At 38.7% G+C, this 17,539-nt stretch overlaps 1 protein-coding gene across 2 annotated transcripts in view; it reads right to left on the reverse strand.

The window, feature by feature from the left end:
* The window catches only part of dbr1 (debranching RNA lariats 1), a 46,061-nt gene that overhangs the window by 11,346 nt on the left and 17,176 nt on the right, over window positions 1-17,539 (reverse strand). For both annotated transcript variants that reach the window (XM_028807518.2, XM_051931380.1), the window contains exons 3-4: window positions 9,752-9,876; window positions 8,998-9,078 (exon numbers count right to left, since the gene is read on the reverse strand). In XM_028807518.2, coding sequence (XP_028663351.2) covers window positions 8,998-9,078; window positions 9,752-9,876 — 206 coding nt within the window. The remainder of the gene's footprint in view (window positions 1-8,997; window positions 9,079-9,751; window positions 9,877-17,539) is intronic.

Raw genomic sequence — 17,539 nt, forward strand, 5'->3', positions numbered from 1 at the left:
CAGCGTGAACAATGACGCAGTGGACAGTGTTCAAATTGCAAATCACTAGTGGCTAAGGTTGAATGATGCAAAAAGGGGATTGATGTGGTTTACTTCATAGCACATGAAAGGCTAAATGTTTTCATAAAACTCAAGAAAATTTTCACAGGCTCCAAACTTGTTTTTGGAGTCATGCCAGCTAATAATGACATTTAACTCTTTTTTTTGCACAGTTTATGATATCGAAGCATTTTGTCAAAGGAGAACTTCAGAAGAGTACGTACTTGTGAATGTAAACAGAAGTTTTTAAGAAACTAGCTGGGTTACTCACCTTATCTCAGTTTTATGTATACATGTCAACTCACTGTTGTGAATTCTGCCTTTTTCAGGGATTTTGATAAAACATGGGGTTTGTAATATCTAAAGAATTAAAACTTTTAATAGAGTTCAGCTATATTTTTCAGTCCTACACACCTAATATGCATGGTATCACAGACACACAAAATATAATGTGTTGCTTTAAAAGAATGCAGTAAGCCTGTTTTGATTTTTAACACTATGCTACTTGGCCAAGGACAGAATTAGGTAACTGCATCTCCCTATGTAATGTTAATATATTATAATCCACTAAGAATGTGTTCTTACTAGCGTATAATATAGCCAATATTATAATGGAATGTCATTCGTCTCTGTTACTCCTTTCCAACAATATGTATTGAAATATAAAACAGGTAATGTGAGAGATAATCTAGAATGATGATGGTCCAGAAACACATATTAAAAAATTTCTCAATGTATAAAAGAAGGTAGAGAAGTATCCCAAAATACTCATGGCTGAAATCAAAGCAAAAGGTGGTTCCACAAAGTACTGACACACGGAGGTGATGCTTGAACGTTCTCAGGGATTCAGCTTTTTTATTTTTTTCTTACCTGTTGATATTATATCTTTCACTTGGCTGTTATAAGTTGCATTGAGTAAATACACCTGGAGAAATATTTTTAGTGTGTCTTCACTTCAGGCTTCAAAGCAACAAAATGTGAATATTTTGAAGGGGGGGGGGGGGGGGGGGGATTCTTTCTATACCTACTGTATATTTGCCAAGATCTTGAAGATTTATAACGACTGCTGTACTTGCCTCATACGTTCGATGAAATCCATAAATCTATTGATGCTATCATGTTCAGGAACCTGTTTTATTTCTTTCAGAGTTGCTGACAGCAGAAGCCTATCCTGACAACATTGGGAACAATTCAGGATCCAACCTTGGATTAGATGCCAGTACTAGTATGGCTTAAACAAAATAATCTTTTAGAACTGACCACTTAAAATCCTAGATCTTAATCCAATTAAAAATATATTTCAGGAATAATAAATTCATGTTCACCATAATGACGCAGTGTTTGAATTTGAATTGCGCAACCTGTACTTGTCATTGTGGAATTTGCAAATTGTCTGTACACGTTTTCCTTCTGTACTCGAAAATAACTGGTTAGGTTAAGAATATTCTAAATTGGTCCTGTGTAAGTGATAGCGAGGATGCATGCCCGAGTACTTCCTACGAAGGACTAGTGACCTCTCCTCAGCTATTTTAAGCCGTTGTCTAGAGTCACTGAGGCTGTATCCCTTTAAACCTCAAGTGGGTCTGAGAAGACAACAGTTTGTTTTTCAAAATATGGTTCAATCCGTCCTAAGGAAGCTTGATTAAGTTAGGAAAAGAAGAAGAGGAAGTACGCACAATATATGTGCAAAGATGGTAAAACACTTGTACTAAAAGACTCATTGTTGTAAATTATATTATTCAGCTCTCAAAATTTTGACTTGGATGTTTGTACATACTTATGGATTCGGTTATTATTTTATTTTTTACTTATATTTAAAATTATTTGCAATGACTTTGGAAAAGATGAACGTCATAAATAATTATATTATCATTTATACCATTACTAAATCTATTAGAGAAATTAAAATGTTATGATTTTGAATTATTAATAAATCAATTGCTGGTCTTCAGTTAGAAGTTTAAATACTAAACTAAAGAACAGGTTGTACTTGTCTTTTGAAACACTTTGCATTTACTCTCACTGCCTGCCTGTGCAGGCTATGTACTTGATACTTAAACTATTATTGTGGAACTGCAGGAACTATATTAAAAAACAAGCTGCAATGTGCCTCAAGTTTTTGTTCAGACAGACTAAGATGACCTCTAAATTCACTTTTTGGGTCTGCTGTATGATTTACGTATACAGTAATCCCTCATCTATCGCGGGGGTTACGTTCCAGAGCCCCCCGCGATAGGTGAAAATCCGCGAAGTAGCGACCTATATTTATTTTATTATTTATACATATTTTAAGGCTTTATAAACCCTTCCCACACTCTTATAAACCTTTCTCACTCTCTTGTTAACCTTTCCCACGCTCTTATAAACACTTCCTATGCTCTTAAACACTTTCTACATTCTTAAACACCGCAGACCAACACTGCACACTGCACGCAGCGATCAGACGTCAATGTGTCTGCACTCGCTTTGTGAAGGGGGGCAGCTGAACTCTCAGCAGAGCAGAAATGGACTTTGTGCTGCTTCTGCCAAAATGCCTGCTTGTCGCTCTGCGCGTTCGGAAGGAGGAGGAGGAATGGGGGTGTGTGAGGGCTGAACTCAAACCCCCTCCTCCCCGGAGGCGCACGCTCCTGCCACTTCGCATTGTCAAGGGGGTGGGGAGCTGAATGAACGCTAAGGAGAAGTGGACTTTGTGCTGCTTGTCACTCTGCGTGTCAATAATTTAAAAGCCTGTACAATCAGGCTTTTAGGTGTACATCACCTATTTTCCTGTCTCACAGTCTTGTCTTGCGTGAAGTTAAAATGTTTTATAATAGTGAGATGTTACTCATATCCTTAGCCCGACATCCACATATCATATGTGTTAACAAAGTGTGTTTTATAAGTTTACATGTGTTTGAAGCATGTGGGATGGGTATTTTAAGGCTTAAACTATAAAAATGTTTATTTATATGGTCTTTCTATATCGCGGATTTTCTCCTGTTGCTGATGGGTCTGGAACATAACTTCCGCGATAGGCGGGCAATCACTTGTATTTAAAAACCCGCGAAGTCGTGAATCCGCGAAAAGTTAACCGCGAAGTAGCGAGGGAATACTGTACTCTCTTTCATGCTACTGCAAGTCTATAATCTTAGTTTAGAATGACCAGACAGTGTACAACCTAACAGTTATAATAACTGGAAAAAGCATGAGATTGCATAAATAAAGCACCCAAGATTAAAGCATTTAAGCACAGCTGACCGATAGAGACTCCTTTTCCATCTGAGGGAGTCCATTCACCTGGACATCAGCCTGATGGCTCCATATAAATCAGCTGCCTGGAATGATACTTTCTCCTAAAACGGATGTTTTCTTTGCTGCTAATATTCAGTAAGCTTTCTCATGTTAAAAGGTGCACTTTTATTTAGGACTATGCATCCAATTTTTTACTATCTATTTATATTTTCTTCTGCTGCTATTACTCTAATATTAATACTAGTCTGCTGTTGTGTTTATTGCATGTCTTGAGTGACTGAAGTAAAAAAAAAAGTTGTGGGGAGACTCTTTTGCACAGGATTAACAGGCTGGTGGGGTTGCCTCAAAATAGTGAGTAGCATGGTGGAAGTTTTTTTTTTTTGTATACTGTATTAATCTGAGGGGAAATTCTCTTTTATGCATACCCAAACTTACTCAGAGTTTTAGGGGCAGAGCGCATGGTCAGCTATTTATATAGTGCTCCTGGAGCATTTGCAGGTTAAGGGCCTTGCTCAAGGAGCCAATGGAGTAGCACTTAGTGCTGGGTGGTGTGACCAAGATTCTATATCGCGGTATTTTTCAAAATTATACCAGTTTCACGGTATTCAACTGTATTTTTTTCCCCATGCATGAGTGGATGTTAACCACATTTTCCACTGCAATTACTGCAGTAGACTGGCTAAGAATAACCTATTCCACTGTCATGAGAATTGTACATTGTACAAAAAAACATTTTAATGTGCACATAAGTATTAATACAGGTTTGCATGGCCCCATAAAGGGGGTGGCACTAATGAAGAGAAGGAATCACATTGCATGACAGTTGCAGTCAAAATATAGAGCCTTTTTATTGAACAAATTTTGCAAACAACTTAAACTAAAATTTTGACAACATTTTTTCAACCATCCAAAGAGGCATTTAGACTTAATAAAATATCCAGAGGTGCTTGTCAAAAGTTGTATTGCACTGAACATGTCTTAGAAAAGGAATAAATAGTAAATATTTTTTGTAAACCAACTACACTTTCGGTTAATATTAACAATCTCTGTCCACTGACACGTTAAAGTGACTTTTTAAACAACTTTACCATCATTAAACTGCATAATTTTTAAACTAATAAATAACAACAATAAAATAAATAATTGTGCAACTTCCAGTAATAATACTATATTACTTCAAGACTTCAAGCCCAGGTGCATTACACAGTATTCACCAAATAAAAATAAAATAAAATAAAACAAGTGCAACTTGGTGATGACATGTTTACCAACTGAACCATCATTAAGGCAAATAGCATTAATATGGACCTTGCTTCAAGCTAAGAGATATATATATATATATATATATATATATATATATATATATATTACATAAGTGTCAAGATTAAAGTGGAAATGTCGAGAATAAAGTCAACATGTCGACTTTATTCTCGACGTATAGTTTTTTTTCTTCCCTGTATCCGTATTTGTTTTTCTTCACTGTGGCCCTAATACGATTCCGTAGGGCTATACCACAAATAGCATTATAAATGCAAGTTTAAACTGCAAACTTGCATTTATAATGCTATTTGTGGTATAGCCCTACGGAATCGTATTAGGGCCACAGTGAAGAAAAACAAATACGGATACAGGGAAGAAAAAAAACTATACGTCGAGAATAAAGTCGACATGTTGACTTTATTCTCGACATTTCCACTTTAATCTTGACACTTATGTAATCTATATATATAAAATTCTTTTCACGTTTGAAACGGAAATTACGTAGGACCACACGATATGGAAATTACATATGCCCACGCGATATGGAAATTACGTATGACCACAGAGCATATTATAATACAGGAACTAATCACTTCGTTTGTGGACGCCATTTTTATATCGTCTTTATGAATTGTTATTATTTGTGTGAGAGTTATTTTACTGATATTGAAAAGAAATAAATGCAAACAAGCCGATCTATCCCATAGAAGTGCACCCGCGTCGTCCTCTCCCAGCCCATTGTAACTTTTTTTTAGTTGGCAGTAGATTGATAGTAGAAGAGATGAGGAAAACAGCTTTGCGTTTTTCTACTTTTTAACTGCGGCGAGCTGTAAACAATATGCGGTTGAACAAAGTGGACGCTGGGAAGCGTGGAATGTTAGGCTGCTCCACGGGGTCGAGAGCTTCGCAGTTTCTGGCAGAATCTTCTATTCTCGCACTGCTTGTGACACTTCAAGTGCCCCGTCGGCTCCTGGGAGAGTGGAAATCTTTGCGAATCACTGTAATCAGCGCCATCGAAGCAGGACTCTTTGTAAATTACCCTACACTACTACTTACTGTCCCTTAAGGTGAGTTCGGGTCACAAAAACCCCACAACATTCAAGGTTCCTTTTGTGATGAATTATTTTAAGAAGTAAACCACAGGCACGTAGTGTAAGGTTGTCAGGCAGAAATTTGGTATAGAAAATGTAATTTCTATACCACAGCGGTTGTGTAGTGCCTTTCACAAGGGATCTACTACCCGGAGATAATCCAAATACATTTTAGCTGCTGTTAGTACTACTTACCTGTTGTGTTATAGCGCCTTTAAAATGTAGTTTACCCCAAACCACTCCAGTAGTGCTCAATATATCTTTCCTTCTTAAATGTCAATGTTTTACTGTTTAATAACTTATAGAGTACATTTTATTTTTTTCCCTTGCACTCAGTGTGCGAAGCCACTGGGTAATCAACTAGTTTGTTATTAAAGTAGAACATCGTAAACTAAACTTCATCCTAAAATCAATGTTTAATTTACTAGATTTTCTCAAATCCCGTCATAAGTGAATGTAGCACATTAAATGTTGTGTGTTAAGTGTTCCCCGACCCAGTTGTTAATCACTACGCACTTCTTAAACTGACTTCCTCTACATTAAGAGGAGGCACAGGCAACGATCGCCGCACATAATACATTAATTTCATGATATTCCTGCTCTCTGAAAATTTAGAATGCTAAGATAAATACTTGATATCATTTTCAGGATGAAATGCATTAAAGCAGGCATTAAACATGCATGGTAGTGTGGCGGTAGTGCTGCTCTCTCGCAGTAAGGGGTCCCCAGGTGTATGTTCAGTGTAGAGAACTTTATAGCAGGTGTGACAAGGCTCCAAAAAACTGGATGTATTAATGGGTATCGCACAAGTTTATCTTAAATATTGTGTAAATGTTGGGTTCATGATCTGGTGTTCGGAGACACGAACACAGAATTCAATGGATGTTCATTTGAGCAGGCTTTCTTTATTGCATGCGCGCTGTCTCTGTCTGACGTACCAAACCCCCAGTTCTTATCCTTCCTTTTTCTTTCTCCACATAACCAATCACCACACGATAAATGTCTTTGTGAAATTAACACTAGTTATAAACTTAGACCACGGAGTGTTCAGAACTTTAAAAAAAAAAAATCTTCGTTATACATGTTTAATTATTCCATCCATTCAGGGTTGCGCCCACCCCAGCCAGCACATTGCTGGGTAAATACGAGCAATACATACACTAGCAGGGTTAATATAGCATAACAAAACCCCACATCCTACATGACTTTGAAAGGAAACTGAAGCACGCTGAGTAAACCCACCAGAAAAACATGCAAATTCAAAGCAGGGAACACCCGGGACTCCATTGCTGCGAGGCAGCAGTGCAACCTCCACGCCACCGTGCCTCCACATGATTAATACATGCTTTAATGCATTTCATCATGAAAATTATATCAAGTACTTATCTTAGCATTCTAAATGTTCAGGGAGCAGGAATATCATGAAATTAATGTATTCTGTGTGCTGCCTGCGCCTCCTCTTAGTGCAAGAGGAAGTCAGTTTAAGAAGCACGTAGCGATTAACATGGCTCTAGGAACACTTAACACAAAGCATTTAATGTGCTACATAACTTATGACGGGGTTTGAGAAAATCTAGTATATTAAATATTCATTTTAAGATGAAGTTTAGTTTATGATGTTCTACTTTAATAACAAATTACAAGAATAAAGTTAACATGTCGGCTTTAATCTCGACAAATGGCGAGAATAAAGTAGAAATGTCGAGAATAAAGTCAATATGTCAACTTTATTCTTGTCATAAGCGTCGAGATTAAAGTGAAAATGTGGAGAATAAAGTCAACATGTCGTCACACTATTACACAGTACCCAGGTACATTACACAGTATTGGTAAAAAAATAAAACAAGTACAACTTGGCTTATTATCCAGTAGTACAGAAACAATATTCACACATTTGAACATAATGGTCCACATCCGACTTTTTAAATCCAAAGTATCTCCAGACAACAGACGTGACTCCCTTTTCCAGCAAAAGTTCTTCTGTGTCATCATGTTCAACTTTATCGTCTGCTACAGCTTCAGTTTCGGAATGTTCTCTGCCCATTTTCACCGCGCAACACCTCCACTAATGCATGTACTCCGTTGCATGTGTGTTTAGCAGTGTAGCAGTGAAAAAGGTCCCCCTTAAACAGTTTCTTGCTGCACCACATTCCGAACATTGTTTAGGCAATTTAAACCGATTTAAACCGGTGTTGTAGTATAAGAAAAAATCCATATCATCATAAAAATAAAACACGGTTTTCGGTATAAACCGCTATACCGCACAGCACTAGTAGCACTCCTTCTGTCACTGCCGGGATTTAAACCAGCAACCTTCGAGTTACCATCCCAGATCCTTTAGCCACAAACCCACCACTCTGGCCAGCAATTTTATGCATTGTTGGTTGGTAAATGGTATTAACCAAGGTGTATCAGCCTCCATGTTTTGAAGTTATAACTCGAGGACAAAGGTGCATGAGCCTTTATGCCTTGGTTATATCTGGGGACTTCCTTGGTGGAGTAATGAAGAGCGAGAGACAGTACAAGCATCACTCATAATCAGTGCTTAAGTAGATGGGGGTCTCTGTTTATGTATCTGTTAAGCTTTGGGTGCTAGAATGACCAATCCAAAAATGAAATGATGAGTTCCATTCACCCATTCAAATTTTACAAGAGGAATTTATGTTAGTTATCAGTTTAAAATTTAAAAACATACATATAAGAAACAGTAACTTATTTACATGAAAAATTAAAAATAAGCCTGTCAGATTCTACTAACAACAACAGAGTTGCACACCCATCTAGAAAAGACTCCTTCCCTAACGGTTTATAAAAACACAGCAAATAAACCTGCTTTCCTGCAAACATGCTTTTGAATTGAAAACCTGCCGCTCCCTCTCATTCACTGGTCAAAAGTTCTGTCTTCAATTCAAAAGAGTTTCATTTTCCAGAGGTATTTATTTAAACATTTTTTTAGCATTTTGCACACTGTGAGCATTGAACTGGATGACTTGACATGTGGATTATATGACACGAGTAATACAATAATTTTTCATGCATGTGCATGATATTCTCTACTACTTCCCAGTGTTGGTCACCATAGGCTCCTATTCTATCAGAAACTTGGTTCTCTCTATTCTCCATGAAGACACAAGATTAAATTGAGTTTTGGCCTTCACTAAAATATAGCGCATGGTAAAAAACAAAGAAATATTATATCAAAAATGTAAATGGAACACACATTGGTAAATTAGAGGCTGATGAATTATAATAATTACAAGTGAGTAAGTAAAAGCTGCTTTGGGGCAACATTCACATTTAAACAGTTTAACTGGTCAGTATAAACAGAATTATAGAGATAAATAAATGAAATTCAATGAAAACTAATATCCCATACCTTTTCTGTAATCATGCGACTTAAAAATTCCTGAAAGGCCTCCAATTCTAATTCCACGATACTGAACTACACCAGCATAGCCTAAAGAAGGCCAGAAGGGAAAGAACAACTGAATGAAAAGGATAAATATTTAAATACTTTTATCTTTGATAACGAATAAAAAAATGACTTTAATATTTCAAAAAGAAATTTGTTATGCACATTGTAAAAAGTTGCAAGAAATTAAACTGATCAACCATAAAAGCCCTAAAATACAAGTACTGCACATAGTTATACCCTAAATGCAAGTTACTGATGCACACAGTAAGAATCAATGTCACCTTCTTCCACTATGTAATGACAAAAAATGGAATATGGACAGCATGTACAGAGCTTTCAAATGTATAGCTTTTACATTCACTTTCTACTATACCCCTTTTTACCACAACATATTGAAGGGTTGTCCTAACTGGTCATAAATTAATTTTAAAAGAACATATTCAATTAATTTATTTATTTACTGCTTGAAAATCTGTAGATTTCAAACTTTCTTTGCCTTTCTAAACCCACTCTGAACAGACTGGTCTACCAATTGAAATCCTTTTGCTTGTTTCAGGGGTGGTTATCTAATGTAATCAATTCCATTACAGAGGAGATCAGATGTATTCTGTATGTTACCACTTACCAGTACTGTTACCTAATTAATCAGGGACAGGGAAGCTGTGTGATAAACAGTGTGAAACAAAGTTATATGCTATTCATTTTAGTACATTACCTAAATAATAGATGTTAGGTGCCACCCAGCCGCCAAAGGGCAGTTCTTGAAGGTAATTGGATGCCTCATGGTTACCTCCAATGAAAATGGTAAGAAAAGGTGCTTTTTTTTCTCCAGAGTAATACCTACAAAATACACATTGCGTTGCCATTGCAGTATCTTTATCTCCAAAATGATAACAACAGCCTTCTGTGTAATTAAAGGATTACTAAAGAATGACAAAACATTTATGTACAAGTTCCAGTATGAAGATCAACTGTTTTAAAATAAATCAGAAAAAATAAGTGCAGTTATCACTGCCCATAAAGCACATACATTTTCCAGGGATGCTCTAGTAAAAGTACAAGATGTGCTAAGGTGTTTTTGATATTGGAAAGCAGAGGACTTAGACCACAAAGGCCACAGTACTGACAATGGTAGGAGGAAGAGTTGTTTGATATCTCAAATTTTATATTAAGATTATGTCTTTAGTAAATTTTGTGATAAATGTTTTATTATTTATATTTAGAATAGAAGGACAACATGGACCTAAATTGACTATGCGTAAGGTTGGTCAAAGACTGAAAAGCCTATTACATGAAGAATTAAAACAGTAATTATTACTGTAAATAATTATTTAGAGCAATAAGTAAACATTATTGTTCTATTACAATATGCTAACAGTGTACATAAATCAGTTACTAAGCAAAGAAATATAACATAGTCTATTATGACAATTACATTTTTAAGTTAAATAAAACTAAATAACTTGCTTTAGTTACAAAGCCAAACAACAGAAGTCATTTGTCTCACTGGAAATTTACTGTACAGCCAGCCATGTGAAGCAAATTCAATCTCTTGCTCTCATGTGTACATTCTGTTTGTAATTTAAGTTAGACTGGTGCTCTCTTTTAGTTTTAGGAGAAAATGGTCCTACTTTGCTACATTTTGTTATCACTAACTAGTAAAAACATTTTATGGATGTAAAAATAATAACAAAGGAGACAACTTCAATCTTACAATTATGTCATAAAAGAATTTAATCAAAGGAATAAGTTGTGCAGATATAAAAAGTCTTGTGTGTGTGCACTGGTTACATAAAAAATAATAATGTTAGTTTAAATGACTGCAGTGGGCAGGTGACCTGCCAGGGGTTTGTTTCCTGCCTTGCGCCCTGTGTTGGGTGGGATTGGCTCCAGCAGACCCCCCATGACCCTGTAGTTAGGATATAGCGGGTTGGATAATGGATGGTTGGATAGTTTAAATGATCATGTGCAGTTAAAATATGATGCAAAATTGTGTAAAGAACAAAAATATAGCAAATAAGCAAATAAAAAGCTGCCAGGACTTAAAATGTTTTTACAAATTTTATATATTTTTTTTAGTTAAATGAACTGTACAAACAGACTGCCATCCTTAGTTAAATAAATTTGCTTGATGGCAGCAATGCTATGGTGTACTAATCTAAGAGCAGGTCTGTGCTACAGTATGTCTGGGGTCCATAGCAGATCAGAACAGGTAATGGTATGTTTAAGAAAAAAAAAACCACAATTGCTACTCAGACCTCGTAGGTGTGCAGAAAGAAAGCCATGTGGCTACGAAGAATTTAATGGGGGAATTAGCAAATTGCTTATTTAGGTGCATGAATGCAGTTGGCACAATCATCCCTCAATAGGGCTCTGCAGATTATTAGTGCACCTGCACTCACAAAGTGTAAAAAAGGCTTGAGTTGGTCAAAAGAGATGCTCTGTGATGGAGTGAGAGGAATGGTGTTCCAAGGGTGAATTGCCCCAGATGAGCAAGAGCGATTTTGGGCTGCAGAGACCTGCGGACACCTTAGGAAGTGGCAGGAAGATCCTAGTAGGTACTGACCAAGGGGCTGGGATGAGACAGCCACATTTGACCACATTAGCCGACATCCTAGCCCTGCTACGAGACCTAGGAGGGTGAGCAGGGGAGATGAGAGAGCACTGGACAAAAGGCAGGACTTTGATTTTATTCCTAGTTTTAACTAAATGGATCTGCTTTTTTTTTTTTATCTTCACTACACTATTATTGTTGGTTTATTTTTAAAGTTTTGTTTCACTGCACTTGATAGATGTGGTTTGCTTTTAATAAATGCACTTTGAATTATTACACCTTAGACTTGTTGTGTGTCACCCTAGCCTATCTCGGTTAAGACTATTGCTGTCCAGGGAAACAGAAAGGGCCTATGACTGCCAGGCCCAAGGTCAACATAAATCCCAAAAGTAATATATACAGTGCATCCGGAAAGTATTCACAGCGCATCACTTTTTCCACATTTTGTTATATTACAGCCTTATTCCAAAATGGATTAAATTCATTTTTTTCCTCAGAATTCTACACACAACACCCCACGACGACAACGTGAAAAAAGTTTACTTAATGTTTTTGCAAATTTATTAAAAATAAAAAGACTGAGAAATCCCATGTACATAAGTATTCACAGCCTTTGCTCAATACTTTCTCGATGCACCTTTGGCGGCAATTACAGCCTCAAGTCTTTTTGAATATGATGCCACAAGCTTGGCACACCTGTCCTTGGCCAGTTTCCCCCATTCCTCTTTGCAGCACCTCTCAAGCTCCATCAGGTTGGATGGGAAGCGTCGGTGCACAGCCATTTTAAGATCTCTCCAGAGATGTTCAATTGGATTCAAGTCTGGGCTCTGGCTGGGCCACTCAAGGACATTCACAGAGTTGTCCTGAAGCCACTCCTTTGATATCTTGGCTATTTGCTCAGGGTCATTGTCCTGCTGAAAGATGAACCGTCACCCCAGTCTGAGGTCAAGAGCGCTCTGGAGCAAGTTTTCATCTAGGATGTCTCTGTACATTGCTGCAGTCATCTTTCCCTTTATCCTGACTAGTCTCTCAGTCCCTGCCTCTGAAAAACATCCCCACAGCATGATGCTGCCACCACCATGCTTCACTGTAGGGATGGTGCCAGGTTTCCTCCAAACGTGACGCCTGGCATTCACGCCAAAGAGTTCAATCTTTGTCTCATCAGACCAGAGAATTTTCTTTCTCATGGTCCAAGAGTCCTTCAGGTGCCTTTTGGCAAACTCCAGATGGGCTGCCATGTGCCTTTTACTAAGGAGTGGCTTCCGTCTGGCCACTCTACCATACAGGCCTGATTGGTGGATTGCTGCAGAGATGGTTGTCCTTCTGGAAGGTTCTCCTCTCTCCACAGAGGACCTCTGGAGCTCTAACAGAGTGACCATCGGGTTCTTGGTCACCTCCCTGACTAAGGCCCTTCTCCCCCGATCGCTCAGTTTAGATGGCCGGCCAGCTCTATGAAGAGTCCTGGTGGTTTTGAACTTCTTCCACTTACAGATGATGGATGCCACTGTGCTCATTGGGACCTTCAAAGCAGCAGAAATTTTTCTGTAACCTTCCCCAGATTTGTGCCTCGAGACAATCCTTTCTCGGGGGTCTACAAACAATTCCTTTGACTTCATGCTTGGTTTGTGCTCTGACATGAACTGTCAACGGTGGGACCTTATATAGACAGGTGTGTGCCTTTCCAAATCATGTCCAGTCAACTGAATTTACCACAGGTGGACTCCAATTAAGCTGCAGAAACATCTCAAGGATGATCAGGGGAAACAGGATGCACCTGAGCTCAATTTTGAGCTTCATGGCAAAGGCTGTGAATACTTATGTACATGTGCTTTCTCAATTTTTTTATTTTTAATAAATTTGCAAAAATCTCAATTAAACTTTTTTCACATTGTCATTATGGGGTGTTGTGTGTAGAATTCTGAGGAAAAAAATGAATTTAATCCATTTTGGAATAAGGCTCTAACATAACAAAATGTGGAAAAAGTGATGCGCTGTGAATACTTTCCGGATGCACTGTATATACAGTACTGTGCAAAAGTTTTAGGCAGGTGTGAAAAAATGCTGTAAACAAAGAATGCTTTCAAAAATGGAAATGTTAATCATTTATTTTCATCAATCAACAAAATGCAGTGAATGAACAAAAGAGAAATCTAAATCAAATCAATATTTGGTGTGACCACCCTTTGCCTTCAAAACAGCATCAATTCTTCTAGGTACACTTACACACAGTTTTTGAAGGAACTCGGCTGGTAGGTTGTTCCAAACATCTTGGAGAACTAACCACAGATCTTCTGTGGATGTGAGCTTCCTCACATCCTTCTGTCTCTTCATGTAATCCCAGACACACTTGATGATGTTGAGATCGGGGCTCTGTGGGGGCCATACCATCACTTCCAGGACTTCTTGTTTTTCTTTACGCTGAAGATATTTGTTAATGACTTTGGCTGTATGTTTGGGGTCGTTGTCCTGCTGCAGAATAAATTTGGGGCCAATCATATGCCTCCCTGATGGTACTGCATGATGGATAAGTATCTGCCTGTATTTCTCAGCATTGAGAACACCATTAATAATGACCAAATCTCCAACTCCATTTGCAGAAATGCAGCCCCAAACGTTCAAGGAACCTCCACCATGCTTCACTGTTGCCTGCAGACACTCATTATTGTACCGCTCTCCAGCCCTTCGACGAACAAACTGCCTTCTGCTATAGCCAAATATTTCAAATTTTGACTCATCAGTCCAGAGCACCTGCTGCCATTTTTCTGCACTCCAGTTCCTATGTTTTCGTGCATACTTGAGTCGCTTGGCCTTGTTTTCACATCGGAGGTATGGCTTTTTGGCTACAACTCTTCCATGAAGACCACTTCTGGCCAGACATCTCCGGACAGTAGATGGGTGTACCTGGGTCCCACTGGTTTCTGCCAGTTCTGAGCTGATGGCACTGCTGGACATCTTCCGATTTCGAAGGGTAATAAACTTGATGTGTCTGTCATCTGCTGCACTAAGTTTCCTTGGCCGACCACTGCGTCTACGATCTTCAATGTTGCCCTTTTCTTTGTGCTTCTTCAAAAGAGCTTGAACAGCACATCTTGAAACCCCAGTCTGCTTAGAAATCTTTGTCTGGGAGAGACCTTGCTGATGCAGTACAACTATCTTGTGTCTTGTTGCTGTGCTTAATCTGGCCATGACATGAAACTGTCTTCCACAACCTCACCTTGGTAGCAGAGTTTGGCTGTTCCTCACCCGATTTTAAGCCTCCTACACAGCTGTTTCTGTTTCAATTAATGACTGTGTTTCAACCTACGTGAGACACTGATGATCATTAGCACCTGTATGGTATAATTGGTTGATCATACACCTGACTATAATTCTACAAAATCCCTGACTTTGTGCAAGTGTACCTATAAGAATTGATGCTGGTTTGAAGGCAAAAGGTAGTAACACCAAATATTGATTTGATTTAGATTTTTCTTTTGTTCGCTCACTTTGCATTTTGTAAATTGATAAACAATAAACAATCATTATTTCTGAAAGCATTCTTTGTTTACAGCATTTTTTCACACCTGCCTAAAACTTTTGCACAGTACTGTATATATAAAAATAAAGTACAGTGGAACCTCGAGATACGATCACCTCTGTATACGAGAAATTCAAAATACGAGGAAAGTATGAGCGAAAAATTCAGATCTAAATGCGAGCATTGGCTCGCGTAACGAGCCAGGCTGTGGGTATAGCTCGCGGCTTAGCGAGGGGGCGTGGTAGCAGTTGCGAGCCGCGATCTGCGGTGTCTGCGTTTCTCACTTAAGTGCACAGGTGGGAAACTGCCCACATCCATGATTGTTCCTGTGGCTGATGGGCTGCAGCTGCCATGTCCTCCCCGCATATATAGAGAAGCGCGAGCCGGTTAAGGGGGAGAAGTAAAAGAAAAGAGAGGAGAGAGAACGGAGGTTGCGGCGGGTAGGCGGGCGTAGGAAGTCGGTGCGGGAGAGCAAGCGAGTGCAGGCTCGCGTGTAGCTGAACAGTGAGCTGAACAGGCGAGCCAAACAGCTGAAGCAGGACGGTGTAGAGAAGGTCAGCTGCATTAAGAGAGTCTCGCCTGTTGCAGAGCCCGCAGGTGAGACGCTAACAGAGAAGAAGCACCGGGGATTGTCATCTGTTTTTTAAAGACTGCATCCTTTTGATGTTTTAACCTCGTGTTAAAGGATTGTTATTCTTGTGTATTTTAAACCTCCACTTCACAACTGTTTTAAGGATTATTTATTTAAAGATTTATTGAATGCTCTACTGCACTTTGGACACCTGTTTTGATTCTTTTAATAATCAGTTATATTATTTACCAGTGTTATTTATTAAAGGTAGACTACAGTATATATAATTTATCAGTGTTATTTGTTAGGAAAATTGATTTTTATGTTAATATATTTGGGGTGCGGAACGGATTAACTGGATTTCCATTATTTTCAATGGGGAAGTTTGTTCTAGATACGAGAAATTCGCTATACAAGCTCAGTGCTGGAACGAATTAAACTCGTATCTAGAGGTTCCACTGTATATACACATATATATATATATATATATATACACACTCAGATAATCAGTTAAAAACAAGATAAACTTTTCCTTCCTTTCCATTAAGAAAGAGAACTTATATTGATAAACATAAACATTTATAACAGCCTGGTATAATTGTTCTTGATTATCTGTACGGAACTTCTGAAGTGCATGTACTGCAATTAAAAAAAAAACAGCATTTACAGATGCTTGTACACTGGAACCTCTGGTCACGAATGTCTTGGACCACGTACCAATCGGGTTATGACCAAAAAGTTCGCCAAACTTTTGCATCTGTTCACGACCACACACTCAGGTGACGAACAAGCCAGTTTCCTTGCCGGTTTGTATGCGACAATTATTTCCGCACGTGTTCAGTCTCTCCCTGTGTAGCGAGCGAGACAGAGAGAGCACGAGAGCGAGCGAGCGTATATATATTTACATGCAGCTCGTACGGTCCGGAACGGATTAATTGTATTTACATACAATCCTATGGGGGAAATTACTTCGGGTCATGACCAAATTGGGTTGCGACCAGAGTTTTGGAACGAATTACGGTCGTGACCCGAGGTTCCACTGTACAAGGTAAATAATCTGGTTATATTCTAATTTCTGAAAAAATGAATGAGGTCCCCAAATTTGTCGTATATATGAAGTACAGTAATCCCTCCTCCATTGCGGGGGTTGAGTTCCAGAGCCACCCGCGAAATAAGAAAATCCGCGAAGTAGAAACCATATGTTTATATGGTTATTTTTATATTGTCATGCTTGGGTCACAGATTTGCGCAGAAACACAGGAGGTTGTAGAGAGACAGGAACGTTATTCAAACACTGCAAACAAACATTTGTCTCTTTTTCAAAAGTTTAAACTGTGCTCCATGACAAGACAGAGATGACAGTTCTGTCTCACAATTAAAAGAATGCAAACATATCTTCCTCTTCAAAGGAGGGTGCGTCAGGAGCAGAGACTGTCATAAAGACAGAGAAAGCAAACAAATCAATAGGGCTGTTTGGCTTTTAAGTATGCGAAGCACCGGCGGCACAAAGCTGTTGAAGGCGGCAGCTCACACCCCCTCCGTCAGGAGCAGGGAGAGAGAGAGAGAGAGAGAGAGAGACAGAGAAAAACAAACATGCAAAAATCAATACGTGCCCTTCGAGCTTTTAAGTATGCGAAGCACCGTGCAGCATATCGCTTCACTAAGCAGCTGCACAGAAGGTAGCAACGTGAAGATAATCTTTCAGCATTTTTAGACGAGCGTCCGTATCGTCTAGGTGTGCGAACAGCCCCCCTGCTCACACCCCCTACGTCAGGATCAGAGAAAGTGCAAGAGAGAGAAAGAGAAAAGTAAGCTGGGTAGCTTCTCGGTCATCTGCCAATAGCGTCCCTTGTATGAAATC

This window comes from Erpetoichthys calabaricus, chromosome 8 (assembly GCF_900747795.2).
Source record: "Erpetoichthys calabaricus chromosome 8, fErpCal1.3, whole genome shotgun sequence".
Lineage (NCBI taxonomy): Eukaryota > Metazoa > Chordata > Cladistia > Polypteriformes > Polypteridae > Erpetoichthys > Erpetoichthys calabaricus.